We start from the raw sequence: 18,520 nt of genomic DNA on the forward strand, positions 1-18,520 counted from the left end.
ATCACTTCTTCAACACAACCGCTCATTATTCCCTCCGTCTGTTCCCACAGGAACTTCAAACGGCTGCAGGATTACAGAGCGCGCTCACTACCAGCTCACTCACACACTGTATATACAGCACTGCTAAATTTGAGACTGGATCTGTTCTTTGAAGCTTTGAGAACTGACAGATAAGAGTTTAACGTTACATAACCCAAATTTTAAACAAAGCTGCAGTTTGAATTGCAGCTTATAGAGTCAATGTGTCAGCTCAGAAACTCACACGGAGGTCGTATTTTTTAACAAAAGTTCCGCAATATTTCCTTAAAATTACCTTAAATTTTTTAATTTAAAAAAAAAAAAAAAATATTTCCAAAAATAAACGCCAAATGAGTGTTTCTTCTGACCTCGCAGCAGCTGCTTGATGTCCTTGCTGGCGTGCGACGTGGTGAACTGGTTGACGATGTCCAGCGCCGTCTGGTTGTAGGTGTTTCGGATGTTTACGTCCACTCCGGCCTTGGGTGCACAACAACATACAACACTTCCTGTCTTCACACTCAAGTTTGGTTCATGGTTTTCATTTAAAAGCAATTACTCTGGAAATACGCCGTTTTCCCTATGGGGTCTTGTTAAAGACCGAGCTGATGTTACATCACTGAACTGAAATGTTGCTGCAGGGAAAAGAAAGATGAAGTGCAAGCCTCTCTTCTGGGGTTTCGTGCCGTTTTATCTAATCTGAATCCTTAGGAATCTCTAATTGAATCTCATTAGTTTTAACTTTCATCATTATCTAAAGTCTCAAATTACACTCCCATAAAATGTTAAAATATAGTATACACTATTGCAGATAATGCAGCAATGACGTCAGCCTCAGCAAGATAAAAAGTTAGCTGCTAAGCTAGCCTAAAAATTGCTTTTTTAGCCCAAATTAAATTAGCCTCAACAATATCATGTCGCTAAGTTGCCTCATAAGATGTTATCTGCTACATTAGCCTATGGTGGCTAACGACAGCTGTTACAATATCCTAAAGAAAAATGATAATGTTGGCTGCTATATTAGTGTAAACAAAATAGCTAAAATTAGCTACAAAATTAGCTTAAAAGGTAAAATGCTAGCTGCTGCATTAGCCTAAACTATACAGTGTCAGTTGCTAAGTTGCATAATAAGATGATAGCTGCTACATTAACCTTAACAAGAATGGTAATGTTGGCTGTTATATTAGATGAAACAAAATAGCTAAAATGAGTTACAAGATTAGCTTAAAACATAAAATGTTAGCTGCTGCATTAGCCTAAACTATACAGTATCAGTTGCCAAGTTGCCTAATATTTTAATGTTGGCTGTTATATTAGCTGAAACAAGATACCAAGTATTAGCTGACATTATAGTAGCCTAAGAAATATAATATTAGCTGTTACACTAATGTCAGATGCTAACTGCTAAATCTGCGGGAACGGACTATGTTAGCCACTATGTTAGCACAAAAAGAATATTTTTTCTACTACTGTAGTTCAAAGTTTGTCATCCCACAGCGGCCCCCTACTGACCTGGGCCTTGCCTTTTGAGAAGCGCCATCTCTTGATGAGATAATATTAGACGCTAGGCATATTTCCTAAACATTGCTATTGCATCATCAGAAAGTGACACCAAACAAACTGTTATCAATCATGATAAAGAACACTACAGGAAATGCTTCCTGCCATCCACCTGTTCAACTCCTCATCTGTATTGGTATCCATTTTCTTTTCACGACAGTTTCATTTTTTTTCAAATTCTACCTACCCATCCACTTTGCTCTATATATTCTGACATTAACTCACGTCCAGCAGCAGTCGGACAACTTCAGTCTTCCCGTACAGCGACGCTTCGTGCAGAGCCGTTCCAGACTTGGTGGTCTTGTTGATGTCAATACCGGCTTTCAGCAGCAATCTAAAACAAGCAGAGATAAACATGATCCACATCCTGGAACTGAGCGGAGAGCTTCCCAGAAGAGTTTTCATTTATTTTTCCTGTTTTAGATTCACCCCACCTCGGGCCGTTGTTTCGAAAAGCGGGCAAGCTGTCGAACGCTACGATTTCCCCTGCCAAACCCTCTCGGTTAAGTGTTTTTAATTGCTTTATGTGCCACGCTATTTCGCAGGCGGCCTGTGTGGTGACTGTCAGGGTGAGTTTTCTGTCTGCAGAGATGTCGAGATGTTGAAATCTGAGGGCAGGGCTCCCGTGGTTTGCGGCCTCCAACCGCTGAGCCGGCACGTTTTCACGGAGATGTGGAGCATGAACCCTGGAGCTGGCTTCTACATGCCTCAGATTTAAAACACAATGCCTACAAACCCAGTTTTGCAGTTTTTCACCTCAGCCTGGACAACAAGTGCCGGTAAAAGGTCAAAACTCTCAGTCTCCTTACATGTGTGAAGCCAGTTTGACTCGAGCTATGAACTGATGCAGCGAGTCTCTCTTATCTCACCGTATGATGTCTTTATGTCCGTTGCGGGCGGCGAGGTGCAGTGGAGTGGTGAAGGCCGAGTCAGTCGGCTCCTTCCTCTCCCCTTCCAGCAAAGCCACGACCATGTTACTGCTCAGCAAGAGCTGGGCCACCTGAGAGGGGGAGAAACGGTAATAAAACCACTATTAACCACTCTGCAATAAACGTGTTGTTGAAATAGAAGTTGAAACATCCAGTTTGCTGCTACTTTCGGTTGTCGAACACCTGTATTTCTTCACTCGAGTTTAACGTGCCTCCTCTTTGGATGGCGTAGCACTTGGAACGGGAGCGGCAGGCGGTTTTAATAAAGAAAAGTATCTCTGGCTTTATGAGCACAGAAAAGAGCCAGCGAACATTTTCTAAACATGATGAACGCTTCAGTTTTGGCCGAGGAGGTTAACGGAAACACAGCAGCTGCCGTCGACACACCCCGACATCACTGAGCGGCAGCTGAGGCCAAAACGCGCACACACACACACACACACACACACACACACACACACACCTGTACTTCTATCGCTGTGAGGACTCTGACGCCAAAACCTAAAGCTTCTTGTTCGAATAAAACAAATCCAACAAAATGTAAAATCGAGGCTGTTAGATATCGATAAAAAATACGACACAGAAAGCGCTCCCACGAATGGTGCCGAGGCTGTCGGCTGTTAATTACTGGCAGAAAGAAATAACAAATTAAATTAATGAAATAAACCTTACTGAAAACCTGCATATCATACATATATAAAAAAACACACTGTCCTCACAAACATACAACACTCGCTGCGACTCTAAAGATATCTCAGTGTGAACCAGCTGTGGAGGGGATCAGGCTTCACTTTCATGTCTCATTTAACAAACTCACACAAGTCAAAACAAAGAGGTCCAAGAGTTACAGATGACAGTGAAGGCAGCACTCAAGCAGAAATTGCCCTCGGCTTCATTTTCATTTGTTTTTCTTTCTTTCTTTCTTTTTTTTTTTCTTAAAAATACATTTGAATATTTTTTTTTTTATTTGGTAATATCCCCTTTTTTTCTGTCAATTCGTTTATTTTATTGCCTCCATCTCGAACCAGATGTCATAATAAAAATAATAAATAGTAATGCCATTAAAATTGTCAAGAAGCCTCAATTTAACGCTCTATATTTTTCTGGTTAAAATATAAGAACACGCTCACCTTGACTCGTCCAAATTCACACGCCAGGTCAAGAGGGGTCTTCTTGGCCTTGTTGACCAGACAAGGGTTGGACTGATGCTGCAGCAGCATCTCAGACTGAAAAAAAAATACATTTAACCAGCAGGAAATGATTCTTGACTGGTTCAAAATCTAAACTTTTTACAATTTTTATGGCTACAATAAAGCAACGTGCATTTTTACTTGTAATTAGCTTGGTTTCCGACATTAAGACACCAGGAAGAAGAGAAGTCAAATAAGGAATCAACATTGTGGATAAATGAGCTTCGTTAATCCGCCAACTCTGCAGCTGAAGACTGAAATGATTAGAGCTGAACGAGGACCCTTCCCGGCTTCGACTTAATAAAGATAATGAACTGACCAATCCTGTAAACTAAGCTTTAATCAGACGCCCAGAGCAGCGGGGGGCTACAGATACAAACAGGGCTGCTTTGGTTCACCTACATTCACCCGAGTCTGACCTAAAAAATACCAGAAGGGCCGTGTGACGGCAGGAGACAAATCAGACGGCGGGATTAAAAATAAATAAATAAAACGAATAACAGCAGCGTCTATTTGATCAAAACATCCCCGCCTGCTTTTTCACATCTGTGCTGCCGAGGCACCAAACTCACAAACAGGGTCACTGATAATCAGCCCAAATCCTGCTCGTTAGCGTCGCCTGAATCCCCACAAATCACAAATCCTGCCCAGCGTCTTTCCTCCTTCATCACTCTCCTCTTTTATTTATTTAGTTATTTATAGTTAAAGCCTCCGTGGTGGTCTTTTTTTTTTTTGGGAGGACACAGAAAACATTTCAGACAGGACTGAAGAAGCTACTTAAATGAGCCATGGTGCATTTTAAGGCACAAATTAAAACACTAAAAGTAACAAAAAAAAGTGACTGAGGAAGCAACCGAAGCTAAGAGAAGCTACAAACTGACTCCGATGTCAAGGCCTTCGATTTAATGTCTTCTACAAATAATTCAAAATGGAGGCAGCAGAAGACATAACAGATTACCGTCTCCATTTCTTCTTTCTCAAACTTTTTTCATTCATGACGTCTCCAGTCTGACCTCAATAGATACAGACACAATGAGGTAGAAGACTTGCAGCACTGACATTTTAAAGACGTTTTGGTTCATCACATTATAAGGCAGACACATACACCGATCAGGCATAACATTATGACCACCTTCCTAATATTGTGTAGGCCTCGCTTGTGTCTCCAAAACAGTTGTGACTCATCAGAGAATGGACCTTCTGAGGGTGTCCTGTGAATGTTGTTAGTTCGGGCCTTTGGGTCCTATGGGTTTTGGGTCCTATGGGGCCTCTGTGGATAATCTCACAGATACTTGATCAGTTTGGGATCTAGTGAATTTGGAGTCCAGGTCAACACCTTGTGTGGTTGACCCGTTTTTTTAAATTTGCTCCTAAACATCTCCTGTCAGTGGTTTTAATGGGATGCCTGATCAGTGCGAGTCCAACTGCCCAAAAACCTCCCAGTCCTCACGAGAAACTGTCGACTCACCACTTCGTAGTGCCCATACTGAGCCGCCAGGTGCAGAGGGATGTGTCCGTCCAGCGACACGCCGTTAACCGAAGCTCCGGAGCGAAGCAGCATCAGGACAGATTCAGATTTACCCTGCCAGGCTGCATAGTGCAGGGGACGCATTCCTGCAACGCACGTCGCCAACAGCCCGTCAATCGCAGCCACAAATACACATCGGCTTATCATGAATTTTGAACGTTCATATAGTGTCAGTCGACTGTCTGTGTGGGTCTCTAACCGTTGCTGTCCTTGACGTCCACGGTGGCCTGAGCCTCCAGCAGCGCCGACAGCAGCTCTGCGGTTCCTGTGAGGGCGGCGTGGTGCAGCGCCGAGAACCTGATGGAGGTCAGAGGTCAAAGAGAGAGAGAGGGAGTGAGAGAGAGTGCAATCCTCAGCTAACCTCAATTTACAAACAGGCAGCAAGATTACGACATACTGACATTTCTGCCATTGTACTGGAAATATCAGCGAAAAAAACAGGCATCTGGATTTATTTTCGTATCGTTACAACTAGAGATTGACCGATGTATCGGGCCGATATTTGTGTTTTTCACTGGTATCGGTATAATGATACATTTATTTATTTTTTTTCCCCTTTTACAGTCATCCACAGGTAGCCCTGTGCTGCTGGAGACGCTGCGGACCACCGACTGTATGTATTATGGACACACTCCTCGTGACATCACCCACTGGATTCTGAACGTTGAAAATGAAGCCCGGAGGGAGCGTAGCCCATGGTCGGCATGTTGGATGAGCTTTATTCCGAGAAATACACTATTGATAACAAATTGTTTTTTGTACCAGGCTGTGAACATGTTTAATATTGCTGTAAAGTTGAACTGGACTCAAGCAGCCACTTGGTGAACTGCAATTGTTTTGCCATTCCGCATGGACTTCATTGCTCAGACTCAGAGGTTGCTGCAGACCCGTGCAGCCCATACATTGCCCCTCCCCCACTAGCAGAGTGTGTGCAGCTGGGAACTGGAAAATGCTTGTGGTCTACCTATTTTACCTGTTTATTTAGTACCTTAGTTATTTAGTAAGAGTGTTAAATATTCTTTGAGATCCACAAATGTTTTTGCTTTAACTGAGACTTGAACATTTGTTATCAACATGTCATTGTTATCATGTAAATGGGAGGAGGAAAAGCAGTATTGGCTCCATATATAAAAATCAGCGGCACATATTGACCATCGGCCAAGGCTGATATAAAAAAAAAAATCGGCATTGGCCCTGAAGAGATTTATGACTTGTAAGTCATTTGTAGCCTTAATGTGAATAGAAACCTACAGGATGCAGACCCACCAAAAGACACTACATTGTTCAGAACATCAATTAATTTTGAGGCCTGAGGAGAAAATGTTGCACAATAACGGTTGATTATTAGCTCACACTGATCCGCCAAGTTGCAGTAAACAAAATCCATTAAATGTGGACTTCCTGTTGTGTTTAATGTTGCGTGTCTGACACTGAATACTCTGGCGATCTCTGTGGGTATGAATAGTCTCCCACAAAGGCGTCGCTTTAAGAGCCTGACAAAGAGACATATGTCTCAGATTGCATGAAAAGCCCTTCACATTCCCAGTGTTGACTGTAAGCGGACAAAACGCGCCACATCAGTTCGTAGCGCTGTAAATACAATAAATAACAGAGCAGAGTCTGGGAGGAAAAAACTGGCGACTGCCGTTTTGTTTTTAATTTTGTTCAAATTAACACGTCCCATCCATTTGATTCACTGCTGAATCAGAGCTGCTGTGTCTGGACACGCTGCTGTATGAATGAACCAGAGGGAGGAGGAAGATGATTGTGTTACACAGTGAGTCACAAAGAGACCTGCACATACAGGTAACCTGCAACACCTGGGAACACAGCAGAATATCAGACACACCTTCCTCCCTGAAACATCTGCTGCCAGCTGAGTGACTGTGTGGACGCAGGGATCTAACGTCTCCTCTCATGTCAACAAGCTGCTTATTAAAGTATCAGACAAAGGCAGCTCTTAGAATTATCAACAACTTAAAAGCTACGAGTATGTGAAATCAGAGCTGCCGTTGTTTTGTTATTAATAAAGGCGCGTTGGCACTTTATATACAGCCACAACATTAAGACCACTAAATAAATAAATAACGTTGATCATCTTGCAGCAATTCTGCCTGGAAAATTGGACCTGGCATTTGTGCGGATGCTACTTAGACATGCACCACCCACCTAGACCAGACCGGGCACCCCCACCCCATAGCAACGACACTCCCTGATGGCGGCAACCACCTCTAGCAGGATGCAGCCTGACACACACACACAAAACAGTTTAGGAACAAAAAAAGATGAAAAACAGCCTCCAAATTCACTAGATCCCAAACAAGCCTGATCCACAGAGGCCCCTCCCCTCAACCCATCAGGACCAAAAGGCCCCCACTAACAACATCCTGTTGCCAGACACCTCAGGACACTCTCAGAACACCCATGTCTAAGTGGGCTTTTAGCATCCATTGAGAAGTTCAGAGCGATGATGCTGCTACAAATAACTTCCTATTCTCTTCTGGGAATGTGTGTTATTAGTTATATAAACATTGGTGTACCACAAAGCTATATATGAGAACCTCTGCTTTTTTAAATGTGGATGGTCCCACTTGGCAGCGTACTATGGTAATTAAATTGAATCACTGCTATGAGCAGATGAACCCGGGTGTGTTTTGTCAAACAAGTAGCTTTCAAAGAAAGGTAGCTTTAGACGAATCCCAAGTGCTAATTCGACAAACAAGGGTCTCTTTCTGACTATTTATATATATCAGAGATTTTATAGACCAAACAAACCACTTAGTGCCCTTTAATAGACGATCTATTTTATTTTATATTCCTTTTCTATTAAAGCCACATGACGAACTCCGAAGCCCTCTCATCTAACCACCCTCCCCCTCACGTGAAGCAGTCAGAAGGAGAAGAAAATAAGCTGCAGGCAACATGTTGTCTGTAAATAAAGCAGGCAGAGACATTACAGGAGAAACGGAAGAAAAGAATGAAGACGGAGAGGGGAGGGAGGGAGGGGGCTGGTTTTAGAGCCGCTCTGCTCTCCTTTCTTTCTGTTACATAATGTGAGCGATGGCATTCATGTGGCCACGGTAAGAGACTTCGCCACAGGCAAGTCCAAAAGTAATGGATGGACCACTGAGAGAGGATACAAAGAGGAAAAACATCAGGAGTCAGGGGTTAGGTTGATAACTCAGGTTTAAACCAATAACTTGAGTTATTATGCTTTTGATAAACTCCTTCCACTGATAACAGAGACGGAGGATGGAGGTGAAGGCAGAGGTTTAAAGATACATATGAAAAAGTTTGTTGATCTGATCTGATGTCCTCTAGTAGTGATGAGTTTCGTTTGACGCCTTGGTTTGCAAATCCTTTTTTCATTTATTAAAAACATGTTAAACTCAATTCCAAGCACTGAACTGTGATTCATAAAGGATCAATTTATCAAAAACTATTTAGATCACCGTGTTTTTAGGCAGAAATATGAAAAACTCAAAGAACATCTGGATCTTCTTTGCTTAAATGTTTCCTTTATTATAGTTATAGGAGTTTCTGTATTAAAACAAATATATATTGACTCTCTGCAGCTAAATCTTCATGTAGTCCTATTAAATGTGAGCTGAAGCAAGATTATAAATCCAGAAAGCATCTACTTGCTTTCTAAGAAAGTCCCCATCATAACTCTGTTTGATTGGTTCAATGAGGCCACAGACTGAAAGAATCTGTCTGGCCTTCAGCCCTCTGAGCTGCTCACCTGACAGATCCCAGTCTTTCCTCTGCCTCCCACCCTCCTCACCTCTCATCACCACTCATTATCCAGGAAGAAGAGAGGTGGGGGAGGGGGGGGCACAGACAGAGACAGAGAAAGTGGTGACCCTCTCCACGGAGACCCTGACCTCCCCCCTCCCTTGGGCCTCCTCCCTCTTTGCTGGTGTCATCCCTGCAGACTGGAATGCAGTGTGGCGTATCAAATACAACAACCCCCCCTAGAAAAGGAAACACACACTGATGCTCAGACAGAGAGGGAGAGTTACACATGACATTCCTGCTGATAGTGTCACATTCCTGCAGAGGCCCGGCCAATCAGAGGGCTCTAAATCTCCCTCTGACTGCAGTCTGTCTGCAGGAGTTGAATGAGGAGGAGACCCTCATTGGCGGCAGCAATAGATGATTAGATTTCATTATCTCGTTCTCCACAAAACAAAACAAACTATTTAATTTCCATCTGGAATCCCAGGAACTAGACTGATGCACTGAGTTTAAAGTTGTGTTGGCTGCAGCATAGTGGAAAAACATAAGCACTAGTTTAATCATCAGCTTTCAGTGCAGCAGAAGTCCCTGAACCTTCATTAAGTACAACCCCCAGGTAGAGGAAATGAGTTCCTACCAAAGCTTCTGAGACCACAGGGGAAAATCCTGTGGTTTGAAATGCCAATATGAGTAACTCTGGAACATCCTAAGAACAAAAACAAAAATAGATGTTGCTTAACAGGAAGCTTTGGTTTGTGGCGGACATCTCTAAACGAAAAGATAGAAAGAGACACGGAACAAAAGTGATGTGATCCAAAAAGACGGTTGTTTAGATGGAAAATCTGAGCTTTTAAAGTTATTCTTGTCCAACTAGAGGACACACTTTGGTGAAATAATGTGGTCACCAAGAATAACTGATTATGTCAGTATTTTCTTGAATTGACCATCACTGTGTTTTCTAGATCCTGCTCATATCTTACCTTTCTGTGAGAGCACAAACTGTTGCTGTACATGGGTTCGAACCAATTCTAAAAATGGTTGCTAAAGGTGTTCCGCAGGGATCAGTTTTAGGTCCTCTACTCTTTAGTTTGTACTCCAGAGAAGAGCTTGTTTTTCTCCCAATCCATTACACTGGTAACATTTCCTGTATGCTCATGTTGCTGCTAATCTTCAACGCCACTGTATAGATAAAAATCTTTACAGAACTAGTGACCATATTTGGAACGGACATTACATTTAACTGGGATGAACTTCTTTTTGGATTTGTACACTCAACTACTGTAAGTGTTACGCTGCAAGAAAAGCAATTACAAAGAAATGGCTTAAACCTGACATCCCAAGTATAGAAGAATGGTATGATATTATCGATGATATATTTGTGATAGAAAGAATTACTTTCTCATCGAGACTTCAAGGGTTTCTTTATTTTTATGCAAACTATTCAATTGTTTATTTTTTTTTGTATTATGAACATGCACCCCATGTTCATATGTTTTGTTTGAAAATGTGTTGGTAAAGGGAAAAAAATGGAGCACTGGATCAAAATTAGTAACAAGGTAATGAAGATTCTTATTTGCAACATTGTTGAGATGTGACTCCAAATAAAAGTAAAATGAAAAAAAAGCAATATTTCTGAAATTTTCGATGAAGTACAATTGTGATTTGTACGTGTTTCGAGATTTCGCTTTGAGGAAGATGGACTTCAAAAGAACTTCAAAAGAACAAAAGAACGACCCCCTGTGTTATCTCTGGTGATGCAGATGATGTGTTATTGCGAAAAAAGTGTTTCCATTGCACTTTTGCGATACACATTTATATTTGTCTGAAAAACCACCTCATGAGAGCATAAAAGTTTTTTAGCGATATTTGAGAGGTTTCTTCAAATTGTAGGTGTTCCCATTACCATTTTTTATTGCAGTATTTAGGTTTTGCGCATTTCTTGGGGTAATGGAAACTCATCAAATGAGATTCTATGAACAAATAAAGCTTAATTACTCTCTAATAAGAATTCATATTTATGGAAAAACAAAAGGATGACAATTCTTTTGAGGTTTTTACTGATTTAATAACAACACTTTATTTTTAACAAACAGCGGACTCAGCTTATCAGCCTAACGGCCTCTGAATGACCTGATAGAGACCGGACGTTAAGAAACTAACACCCACCCAGTCTTGGCTCGGTGCAAACGATCCAGTAAACACACCTCTTCCTTCAGATGTCGAGTACGTTCATGTTCACAGCTTTGGTTTCAATTTTGCAGCCACCTTTTACGAGAAAAACTGTGGGTTTAGTTTTTGGTATTTTACTCAGAACATTTACAACCAGGCTTTTTATGAGAACAGGTTGAGGCAGGCTGACACACGCAAAACGATTTACAGTAAGAATCAGTGAAGACCACACAGATGTCTACACACATGGATCCACTTGTGGATCAGAAACTAATTAAACCGATCTGTGAGAAGCTGCCTGAGCATGTGGACGTAGTGTATTGCTCAATGAAATAATGTAGTAGTGGACAGGATGACTTTTTAAGTGTTGCCGACAACAACTGGTCTTTTAAATTATGATTTAGGCCGCAGCTGCAGGAGATGAAGGAAAAACCACACATAAAAAACCACTGAAATAAATTGCTGATGATTCGTATGATTCATGCTGAAATGATGGTGTTTTGGTTATATACGGAGGGTTCATTCATACTTATGTATCGTCAATGGTGTTTAAAAGTTTAAAAACTAAAGGTGATGCTCATTTTGCAGACGATGTCCTTTAAACAACCACAGAAGAAGACACAAACCACAGTCAAAGTTGACGCTCAAAAAACGAAAGGTAAAAAAACAGGACAATTATTCTAATGTTCCGCAGTCCTACCCGAGCCTTAAGGCTCATTTGAGGTGCTGCAGGACATAGACATTTGGGTTCATTTTTTGTTTCTACTCCCTGCTTCACTTTCAACAATGGCGATGGAAACTTTCACCAAAATTTTGCCGAAGACGAGTCACGCAAATCCGTGCATCTCGGAGCCTCCTCAGTGAACCTGATCCAAAACAGTCAACTTGGAAATTGTGGAAAATCAATACCTCATACAACAACACAGCTTAACCCCCAGCAGCAGGGCCGGACTCTCCTCCCTCCTCAGCTGTGCGACGGCAGCTCGGGTCTCTCCCCCCAAGACAAAAGGCCAGATCTCCCACCATCACGGGGATTCACAGGGACCCATTCCAGCTCGGCTCTCCATAGAAACTCGTCCCAACGCGGAGCCAAACGGGCCGCCAGAGGCGTCAGACTCAAATACTAATTTGTCTCCCAGAGGCCTCCTTTTATACTGTGTGTGTTTGTTTCTCACACACTGGCATGCATGTCAATAAAGACAAATAATCTCAGTGATGGATTGCCAACCTGCTCAAACACTAGCACACCCTTTAAAAACCTCCGATTTGTGTGTGAGGCGGCGACTTCAACGCGTTCACTTTCCCTCCACTCAAGCAGACGGCAGGTCTGGGGATACACCTGGAGAGGTGGGCAGGAACCAATCGGGATCGGTGCTGAACACTTGGCAAAATCAAAAAAAAAAAAAAAAAAAAGTGAGCCAAGAGGAAAGTATGTCAGCTTTTGTTGAGGCAGAGTTCTGGCGAGGAGACACGAATTCCTTTCTGTTTCATTAAACATAACCTCCGGCTCCGTTTCTCCTCCTCCTGCAGATCTATTCCGAATGCAACCGCTTCATTTGCTCAAAGTTTCTGTTGTCAAAAGTCGCAGTGGGTCTAACCCTAACAATCCCACGAAGACTCGTCAGGAAGTTTACGGAATTAACTTGTTCTGCAGCTGAAGATGCAACAGAACTTTAAGAAACACGTGATTGAAACACAGCAGTTGTGCTGATGCTTCGTTGTGTCTCACGTTTAGATTTGTTTGGAAGTCAGGAAGGAGGGAAAAGACGATGCAAAAGTTGCTTGAAAATCAGCAGGTTTTTTAAGCTTTCGTCAGTGTCAGAATAATCGGCGACAGTCATTAGCTCATTAGATGACTCTTAACTGTTGAAAGGTCATTCGGCGCACTTCTTTTTCAAAATGTGAACACATACTACAGGCTTACTGTATCCTTGGCAACAACATGCTTCGCGTTTCTAGTAAAAGTTTACAACAACCATTAATGTTTAATATGATGTGTTACGACTTGTGAAACGCGAAAATGGAAAACAATTAAATCAGCGTCGTCATCCGAGGCCTCCGACCTGTCCCCACTTGTATCTGAACAGCGGGAAAGGAGACGCAAATAAACGATTAGTTATTCCGTAGAATAACCGCGCATTTCTTTCAGCAGGTCGTAACTCTGACGACCCAACAAAATAAACGTCACAGAAACCTCCGTGATGTCTGGGAACCGGCAGGCGTGAGAACAGAGTTCCTGTTAGCAGTTTGACTGCGTGTCAACATCAACAAGCTGCTGCCGCCGCTGCTGGTGTGACGAGTAGACACCCGAGGATTGTGGGAAGTCGTGTGTTGTGTTTAGATGCGGCGGTGCGATTGCAGCGGGATGGGTGGGGGATGGTGGGTGGAGGGCGCAGGGCCCTACGAGCTACCGGCGGCGCTGATGAATAATGAGAAAGCTCTTCCTGTCTGAGACCTGCATCCCCACGGAGGCCATTATCCACCACACACACAGACAAACACACCATCGCAGCTGTTGGACGCTACTGCAACAGTGTCACCATTTCAGAATAAAAGCTTGAGGCGCTGCGACCTTCCTGTGCCGCCATCGCACTATTCCTGTCATTGTGTCTTTCACCTTAAACGTCACTGTTTAGTCTAGTTCGTTTGTTTTGTTTGTAAAAGAAAAAATTCTCACAGTTAATGTGACAATGTGGCAATGTTTCTTTTTTAATTTTAATTTAATGCTCATCAAAACCACTTAATGGATTGATCTCTTCATTGTCTAATAGTATAAATGCAGTGCAGAATATGGGTCAGTACACAGTGACGTGAAGGCAAAATACTTTAAATGACACGTTGATTCATCGTCTGAGTCGCTGATCCCTCTAATGAACTTGTTTCAGCCCGACTGATGTGAACCTCCGCGTCATGAGCTGATTTATGGATCCGTTTGTCCTCCGTGAATCTGCGACTTTAACCCTCCTGCTCTCGGGCTGTCAGCGCAGCATTAAGTCATCCCGGCTCTGTGTAAACACTCCTCTCAGATCGGTCCGAGTCTGCCTGACCTCCGACCTCTGACCCCGCCCCCGGCTCCTCCTCCTCCTCCACCACCCCCCCGTCCCTCCTAGGGGGTCGACAAAAGGAGCGGGGCACTTGACAGAGCTTTAGGACTGATGCGGTGGTCCACAGGCCCTCCACTCCAGTCCCCTTTGTTGGGACCACAGTGGCGGCTGGAAGCTGAAAAGAGCCCCACTGCTGTTTTATGAACTGATGAGACACTTTGTGACACGTTCCGTTTAAGCAGCGGCCGGAGCTGATCACGTGGCCCCCGAAATTAAACTCTCGAGCTCTCCGCGCCGGCTTCAAGGAAACTGACTTTCGCGTGTATCCGTCAGCGTTTCTGTTTACACGGACGCTAAATGAAGTGATCTGATAAGACGCGATGTGTGTTTACTTTCCCACAAAACATTAATCACAAGAGAAATGTGGGTCCAAGGCTGCCAAGCCTCAAAGCTGCTGAACGCATAACAGGAGAAGCAGAAAAACAGAAGAGCGGGGAAGAGAGAGGGGGAAGAAGAAGAAGAGGAAAAGGAGGTTGTGAATAGGAAAGGGAGTAGGGGAGAAAGGGGAAGAGTAGGAGGAGAAGAAGGAGGAGGATGAGGAGGACTAGGAGAATGGAAAGAAGGAGAAGGAAGACAGCTGAGAAGCAGCAGAGGGAGGTTAAGAAGGAGGAAGAGAAAGAGGGGGGGTTGTGTTTACATGGTAGCTCATATCAGGTTGTTCGCTCAATCTGAATGAAAGTGTCGGAGGCCTTTTTCCTTCTGATTACTGGAGGAAAACTAAAGAACCAGATGCTAATCAAAGCTGCCGATTCATTAGCTGGAGCTCCACAGCTGGGTTTTCTCCCACCCTGCCATCGACACTCCATCATTTCTGAGGCTTCCTGCCGTCCTCCCGCCTCCCGAGTCTTATCTCGTCCGTGGCCTCCGAAATGACCTGCGGCCTCATCTGCTGAGCTTCCAGGAACCCGCCGCTTAATCGGCGACGCGCGGAAAACAAACCAAATTACAACAACCGAGGCAGCTTCTCTGTGGAGGTTTGACGGCGGATTCAGCTGCACGTGGAAAACTCCGAGACCCCTCCGAGATGCTTCAAAAAAAAAAAAAAAACTCTCAACAGAGAGAAATATTGATGAGGCTCCAACTTTCATCCACTCTCGCTCTCCTCTCAGGCTTTGAGGGGGGAACTTGAAGCAGTGGGCGTTTAAGTGCGATAGGATATCGGAGCGCGAACAGGCTGCGGAGGGTTCCAACCCAAATGCTGGGAACGAGCTTTAAATGATGTTTTGACACCAGGCTCTGAATGTGCTGAGTCAACGCAGCAGCAGCAGCAGCAGCAGCAGGAGTTACTGCAGAGTGGAAACATTTTAATAGAAGCGCAGGGGGGCAGGCTAACGACTGGAAGCAGAGTACAAACCTGTCTTTTATAGCGGTGACTTCATCACTTACCCATCTGAGTCCTGGTAGTTCACATTCAGCCTCTTGGTGGATCCCAGCAGCTCTGAAACACAAGAAGGCCAAAGACTGTCAACATCTGGGCTCTGGCAGTCAGATTAGAAAACACCTGCGCCTCCGCCGACGCTCTCGACTCTCGTAAACCTCCCAGCGGCGCGTTAACGCTGCGATAAATCAGAGAAATTAAAAACGAGAGTGCTTACTGGAGTTTCCAGCGCAGCGATATCGGTTAAAAACAGGAAGTGACAACATGTGAGATGTGATTTACAACCTGCCCGGGAGCTGTGCATGAACAAGTCGAATATTAAACTACACCAGTCACCCCCCTCCCGCTGTGAGGTTGCGTTGGGGACGGTTTAACCACTGGCTTGACCGGAGGAGATGTAGTCGGTCTCAGGGCGCCGATATCTGCGTGTTTCCTGTTTACTCAGCGGGCACCTGATCATAAATCCTCCTTGAGGAGCTTCATTAGGCCGTGACCGGGGTCAGAGGATGGCCTGCTGTTAAACCCCCCCCACCCCTTTGATCTGCAGTCAGACGGGGGCTCCTCGAGGCTTCGACCGGCCGCCGCCGTTCGTCCTCAGGCTCGGAGCGTCCTCCTTTTCCTCTGGAATGCGGTGGCATTCACAGCTTCAGCCTGACAGTCCGCCCTCTGTTCGGTACAGTGGACGTTCGCGGCCTGCGTCCAATCGGCGTGTCATCGCAATGCCACGGCCCGGCTGGAGTCAGAAAGGCGGAGGTCGGGGGGGGAGGGGGGCCGCCTCTGAATCATCAGGCCTTTCAGAGCGGTGAGCAGAGTCACAGGACGCAAACCAGTTTTAACAATTACGCCGTTTTCTCTCGGGTTCAGAAATGACGTGGGAACCTTTTCAGATCAGAACAAATTCTAACCTCAAAATGAATCAGTGTAAAGTAGCGTCTGAGTTTTCTTCTTATTTAACTCAGATTAACCATCGTTAGTACCGGCAGCAACGTCAACAAAGCAACCACTACAGTAATCTTTTAGTTAGCACGGTGTCTGAAGCTGAGCCTGAGGCTGCGTCGGCATTTGGGCTCGCAGCAGGTCAAAGGTCAGACAAGTTTACAAAAGAGGTCCCAGACAGAAGATCCAGCCGACGCACCTCTGATCATCCTTTTAAAGACGGCCCCCTCGAGGGAGCGCCTTTAACATCTCCTTCCCCGCCGCCGCCCTCCCACCGCCAGCGCGTTTGAAGTGTTGACTATCTCGGGGCAGCGGCGGCGGCGGCGCCCCCTCTTCCCCCTCCTCTCCTCTGGGGCCGCAGCGCAGCTTTGATAATGACCTGGATTTTATAATTAATGAGAATAAATCAGCACGCAAAGCGGAATGAAAAACACAGAGAGGAACGGGGGCTGCGGCGCGGAAAAAACGAGAGCGCCTCAACCGAGGTCTCACGTCCTCCAGGTACAGTTCTATTATTATTATCGCGGCGATGAATGTGAGATGATCAGACAAGCGGTTCCGCACCAGCTCTTTCAGTATTCGGCGATGCCGGCCCATAGCTCGAGTCTGATCAGATACACTGATCTGAATGTTGACTGCGTACGAATCTGATCTAGATCTGATGCCTTATTCAAACAATGACGGTTCCTGTTCTCAGGAGACGTGTTAATCTGCAGGAGAGAAGCGCTCAGAGTGATGCTTCTTCACCTCAGCTTTGGTGGGGACTCCAGACGGTTGGTTTTAATTATTTCTACGAGGTATTTGAAGCGTCTTTTGGGCTCATTTTTCTTCTAGAGTGAGTTCATCTATCAAGAAAAAAATAATTTACGACTCTAAAAATTAAATATATTGAGTAACAGTGTTTTCTCCTGAAAACAGATGGACGTTTCCCTTCTAGATGATGCCCCCCCGCCTCCCAGCAAGATACAGTCAACAGTTAAACACAGCAGATGCTGGTCAAGCTAAAGCTCTCCTCATCTGCTGCACATTTGTTCAAAGTTATTTTTAAGGCTGTTTATGGAGGGAGGTTGAGAGGCCCGGGGCCGAGCTGCAGCCTCCTCCAGCTCCGCCGTTCGCAGGGACCTTTTATAATTTCAACCGAAAGTTTGACGAGCCCGCGGATCCGCCGCCGCAAGAATGCACCGAGGAGGAGAACGAGGAGGAGGAGGAGGAGGAGGAGTGGCAGGCTTTTTTTTTTGCAGGAGTCTGCAAATTTGAGAGGTCTCGTTTAGGATCTGTTGTAAAAAAAAAAAAAAATCGACATACTAAAATTAGACAATCATAACTATGATTATATGTCTACAGGCAACGCCTCGCACTTTCTTTTTTGTTTCTCCACATTTTAGACAAAGCAGCAGAGACGCTTTCTCTCCTCTCGCTGCAGCGGCAGCCGCTCCGCACTAAATCTTTCCTCCACGAACGCTGGCCGTCCTCCAAACGCACCACAACAGGCTCCGGTCAGAGAGTCAAACGCTGCGGCTCCCTCCACTTCTGATTTACGCGGCAGATTACATCTGTTAGTCTAAATATAAGACCTTCCAGTTTTTAAGACGGCCGTGAAAAGAGGCTTCATCTGGTTAATAAAGTTAAGTCCGAAAAAGCCGCAGAATCTCAAGTGTTGACCAACAACACACGACCACAAGTAAGTGGACACACTCATTTTTGTTTAAAAGCCTCTAAAGCCAGATGAAAATTACTTCTCACAATCAACTCCTGAAACTGTTTTGATTGGATTTAAACAAAAAATGTGGGAAATTTACAATTAAATTACAGAAACGGTTTAACAAGAAATACGCCAAATTGTGCTGCCACTTGCTGCAGATGTTCCAGGAACTGAAGGAGATGTTTTAACGTCGGCATCGTGGAAGGCTCACTGCTGTTGTTTGCGAACTTACGGACATAGTTCCACGTGCAATGCTCAGAAAAAGCTAAAG

General features: G+C 44.4%; 1 protein-coding gene across 4 annotated transcripts in view; it reads right to left on the reverse strand.

Moving 5' to 3' along the window:
• Positions 1-18,520, reverse strand: part of LOC124997641 (caskin-2-like) — a 49,779-nt gene that overhangs the window by 10,863 nt on the left and 20,396 nt on the right. For all 4 annotated transcript variants that reach the window (XM_047571520.1, XM_047571519.1, XM_047571518.1 and 1 more), the window contains exons 3-9: positions 15,620-15,671; positions 5,422-5,519; positions 5,163-5,308; positions 3,635-3,730; positions 2,445-2,575; positions 1,801-1,909; positions 387-495 (exon numbers count right to left, since the gene is read on the reverse strand). In XM_047571520.1, the coding sequence (XP_047427476.1) occupies positions 387-495; positions 1,801-1,909; positions 2,445-2,575; positions 3,635-3,730; positions 5,163-5,308; positions 5,422-5,519; positions 15,620-15,671 (741 nt within the window). The remainder of the gene's footprint in view (positions 1-386; positions 496-1,800; positions 1,910-2,444; positions 2,576-3,634; positions 3,731-5,162; positions 5,309-5,421; positions 5,520-15,619; positions 15,672-18,520) is intronic.

The sequence above is a fragment of the Mugil cephalus genome, chromosome 20, assembly GCF_022458985.1.
Source record: "Mugil cephalus isolate CIBA_MC_2020 chromosome 20, CIBA_Mcephalus_1.1, whole genome shotgun sequence".
NCBI lineage: Eukaryota > Metazoa > Chordata > Actinopteri > Mugiliformes > Mugilidae > Mugil > Mugil cephalus.